The following is a 4,086-nucleotide window of genomic DNA, read 5'->3' on the forward strand; positions in this document are numbered from 1 at the left end:
ATGCATGTTTACACTCATGTGGCAGATACGGATTCAGACGTCCCAATCTTCTCACCTGCAAAACGAAAACGGAAGACAAATAAAAAGCTGAAAGGTATATATTGACTGTGATTTTCACATTTGCATGAATTTAGCGATGTGAATGTAATCAAATGGATAGTTTTATTACATGTGTGTGAACATAAGTTGAGTATATGTAGATGTCAACATATAGTTGTGTAATATACTATTACATGTTACTGGTTGTGTGATGTTATTTAGTGCTGTCTCCTTTGTTTATATAATTATCTGTTACATGTATGAAATTGAATAAAGCTATTTTAACTATATTTCAGGTAAAACAGAGGTTTATAAACAGGGGAAGAAGAATAAAGATGATAGGGCGGAGAGTTCAAAGTCAGCGACAAAAAGGAAAAGATCACATAGTGGGCCTGGTGTTAAGAAATCAGAAAAAAAGAAAAGAATGGTCTCATTGAAGAATAAATGGTTTGGGATTTTTACTCGTTCGAACCCACGTCAACTGTGCTTGTGCATTTCAAGGCTAAAGAAAAAGCAAAGACAGGCGGTTAGTGAGATGGGGTTTGGTGAAATGCTGACGTTTAACGTGGATGGAATACCAGCAAAACTGGGCCATTATGTGGTTGACAACTTTGATGTCGACGAAATGGAAATTAAAGTGGCGAATGGTGAAATAAAAGTTGATGCCGAATCTGTGCATCGTTTACTCGGGATACCATGTAACGGGATAGCAGTTGATTCTCTTACTAAAAATAACAAACTGCATCCTGCCGTGAAGAGTTGGCGAGAGCGTTATCCCATTGGTGAATACGTATCACCGACACAGATAGTGAAGAAAGTTACGGAGGATGATGACGATGACGATGGCTTCAACTTCAAACTTGATTTCTTAATGCTGTTTCTTGCAACGATGGTCCAGTGTATGACACACGGAAGGTGTAAGGACGACATTCTCAAATATTTTACTGGTGATACAGACTTTAGCAAGATTAATTGGTGTTCGTATGTGGTGGATTCAATGAAAGATTGCAAAGAGTTATGGAGAAGATGTGACTTCAAATCTCCATTCACGGGCCCCTTGTGTATCCTAACGGTAAGGCTCATATTTACATTGAGTATATACGGTTTACATATTGTATCAATCTGTTATTTAAATGTGAAAAATAGATACGAGTTAATTATATTGTGTGTAGAAACTTTAACTTAAGTGAAAATTATGTGATTTTATGTTACTTTTGTGTATATAATCTGTATGTTACAAAATGTAACCGCGAGTTACAAACTGTAGCTTGGTTAAAACTATGTTAGTTATGTGTATACAACCTGTATGTTATGTAGTGTAAATGTGTGTTACTATGTAAGTCTAAATTACTTTATACTTTGCAGCTGCTGTATGTGGATAGCATTGAATGTACGGGTATGAAGATAGACCGTGGAGTAAAACCGATCGAGTTCTGGACTAAGGATAGGCTAAAAAACAGGGAGTATTGGGAGATAAAACATGGTGGATTTGGCGTGGGGAAAATGATTGGTTCTAATGAAGGCTTTAGGGTAAATATGAATTTCTAAAACGTTATGAATCATACGCATATAGTTCACTTATTCATGTGTGTATTGTAACAGGAGGAAATAGCAAAGGCTGGAAGACTGTTTGAGATTTTATTGCAAAATAAGAACAAATTTGAAAACATGTTCGGGTCAATATATGAAAAATATCCGACAAATCATGAAGTGTTGTCGATGAAAATGAGGTATGAGAGCATGATGGAAGATAAACATCAATGGACAAAACCGGTCAACCAAGACATTGACGACATTGGGAATACTTTGACAGTGCATGAATGCAATGATAATGTGGTAGAAAAAAATCATGATGATAGTGATTGCGTTGGTAAGCTAGACACGCGTAAAGTATACGTGTAATCATTTGCATTTATGTAATTTAATCTTCATTGCACGTAATTTGTTCTTATGTGTGTAATTTACAGGGGAGAGGGAGAACATTAAGGATGTTGGATTCCATGGTAATTTTATGTTAATGAAACAAGAGACATTTCTGACCGCTGAAAGCAGTGAAGGTAACTAACATTCGTACCTTATGTAAATTTGAATGGGTTGATTACGAAAATTGCTTAATGCATTGTAACCTACAACTAGTATTTTTACCCGTGGTACGCGGCTTTCGGCAACATTCGATCAAGAAATTAGCATAGTCGCGCATTGCGGTTGTACTCTTACATCTATAGAGTACCCATCACAACTCTATATGAAATTAAAATACTGAACTATTTAGATTTAATTTAATAAAGATGTATATAATTACATTTAGGATACCCATAAATTAAATACAATTAAAATAAATGATAGTTTTGAAGTAAATATAAACAATCCACCATTATTATTTTATTTCAAATATATATATGAGTTAAGTGTCAAAACCATGATTATATACATCCAAAATTAAAGTCATATGTAACTAACAACTACCATGTAATAAAATAATGTTATTTGTTATGAATAGTAGAAGAATGTGAGATAACTAACCTTTGCAAATTAGTGTGTGTGTGTATATATAATATGTGATCAATTTTTACATGTGTGTAAATTGTAATGTCTTTTGGGATCAAAGTTTTCAGAAACTGTGTAATTTGTTTATCCGCAGTGGATCCAGTTGTTGTGAGGTATGGGGATGAGGAGATTGCGGATGAAGTTGTAGTTGGTTTGAACGAAGCAGATATACCGGGGGAGATGAACAATATAACAACAAATGAAAGGGAAGGGGATTCCAGGGCAGGTAAATAATTAATGTATGTTTTACATGAGTGATCGGTAGGTCAGGCTGTAAACAAACTGAACGTCCGGAGGGAAGTTCGTTTATGTTTGTTCATTAATAAATGAACAAACATGAACAAAGGCCATGTTCGTTCAGTTGTGTTCGTAAACGTTCGATAACGTGTTCATTTACTTTCGTTTGCATCCATATATGTTCGTTAATGTTTGTTTGCGTTTGTTCCTTAAAGGTTTTTGATAGTTTTCAATGACTTTTCTAATCTTATCAACCATAAAACAAATATATATGAGTATTATGTGATTAATTTATATTTAAAGCTAACATACGAATATGAACGTTCAAAAAACACCAACACAAATTTGGCAGTCGGTCCTAACTGTTAACAGGGACCATTTCCAGTTAGCTAAATCAAATAAAGCATTGTTTTTGTTTGTTCGTTTGTGTTCGTGAACCGTTCGCTTGTCCGATAAAAGCTTAACGGCTAAACATGAATAAGGCCTTATTCGGTTCGTTTACAGCACTAGGGACGTGGATTTGTTTATAAGCAGAATTAGTTAAGTGGTTGGGTCAACTGACGAAGAAGGGGCGGGTAACTTGGAGAAAAAGAATCAGCAAAGTATTGATGCATGAGCTGTTAAATTGAATGCAGATGATCATTGGAAATGAATAATATTATTATAAAAGAGGAAGAGGCTGTATGGGAGTATTGAGAAGACACTCAGGATTATGTAAGTTTATACTATAAACTTTTTAATCTTTTTAATTTTGTTAGCATGGGATGTTGTATCTTACTCTGTGACTGGTTCTACGCGCAGATAGCAATGAAAAGGGGAAAATTGAAAGTAGACGAAATCGAAAAAGATGCAGCTGAATGCCTGAAAGTTATCGTTAAGTACTGAATGTTTAGTGAATTAACATCCAACAAGTCGGTTAGGTCGTGTATTTGTAATATATTGTAGCTGGTCCTCTTGGTTCATGGGAGGAGGCTTTCATATGGGTTTCGTTGGTTCTTTTTTGTAGTGTTTCATTTGGTGTGTAGGTCTTTTTTTTTTTTTTTTTTTGATGTATCGTCTTATCTGGTTGCATGAGCTGTTAAATTGAATGCAGATGATCATTGGAAATGAATAATATTATTATAAAAGAGGAAGAGGCTGTATGGGAGTATTGAGAAGACACTCAGGATTATGTAAGTTTATACTATAAACTTTTTAATCTTTTTAGTTTTGTTAGCATGGGATGTTGTATCTTACTCTGTGACTGGTTCTACGCGCAGATAG

General features: G+C 34.7%; 1 protein-coding gene across 1 annotated transcript; it reads left to right on the forward strand.

The window, feature by feature from the left end:
- LOC143586421 (uncharacterized) lies at nucleotides 1-4,086 on the forward strand. The gene is made up of 7 exons (XM_077067974.1): nucleotides 1-94; nucleotides 336-1,111; nucleotides 1,405-1,569; nucleotides 1,642-1,909; nucleotides 2,007-2,096; nucleotides 2,681-2,812; nucleotides 4,031-4,086. The coding sequence occupies exons 1-7, from the start codon at nucleotides 1-3 to the stop codon at nucleotides 4,084-4,086; spliced, it is 1,581 nt and encodes a 526-aa protein (XP_076924089.1).

The sequence above is a fragment of the Bidens hawaiensis genome, unplaced genomic scaffold (assembly GCF_021521415.1).
Source record: "Bidens hawaiensis isolate Kalapana, Puna unplaced genomic scaffold, B.hawaiensis_p1.1 tig00034650_1, whole genome shotgun sequence".
Lineage (NCBI taxonomy): Eukaryota > Viridiplantae > Streptophyta > Magnoliopsida > Asterales > Asteraceae > Bidens > Bidens hawaiensis.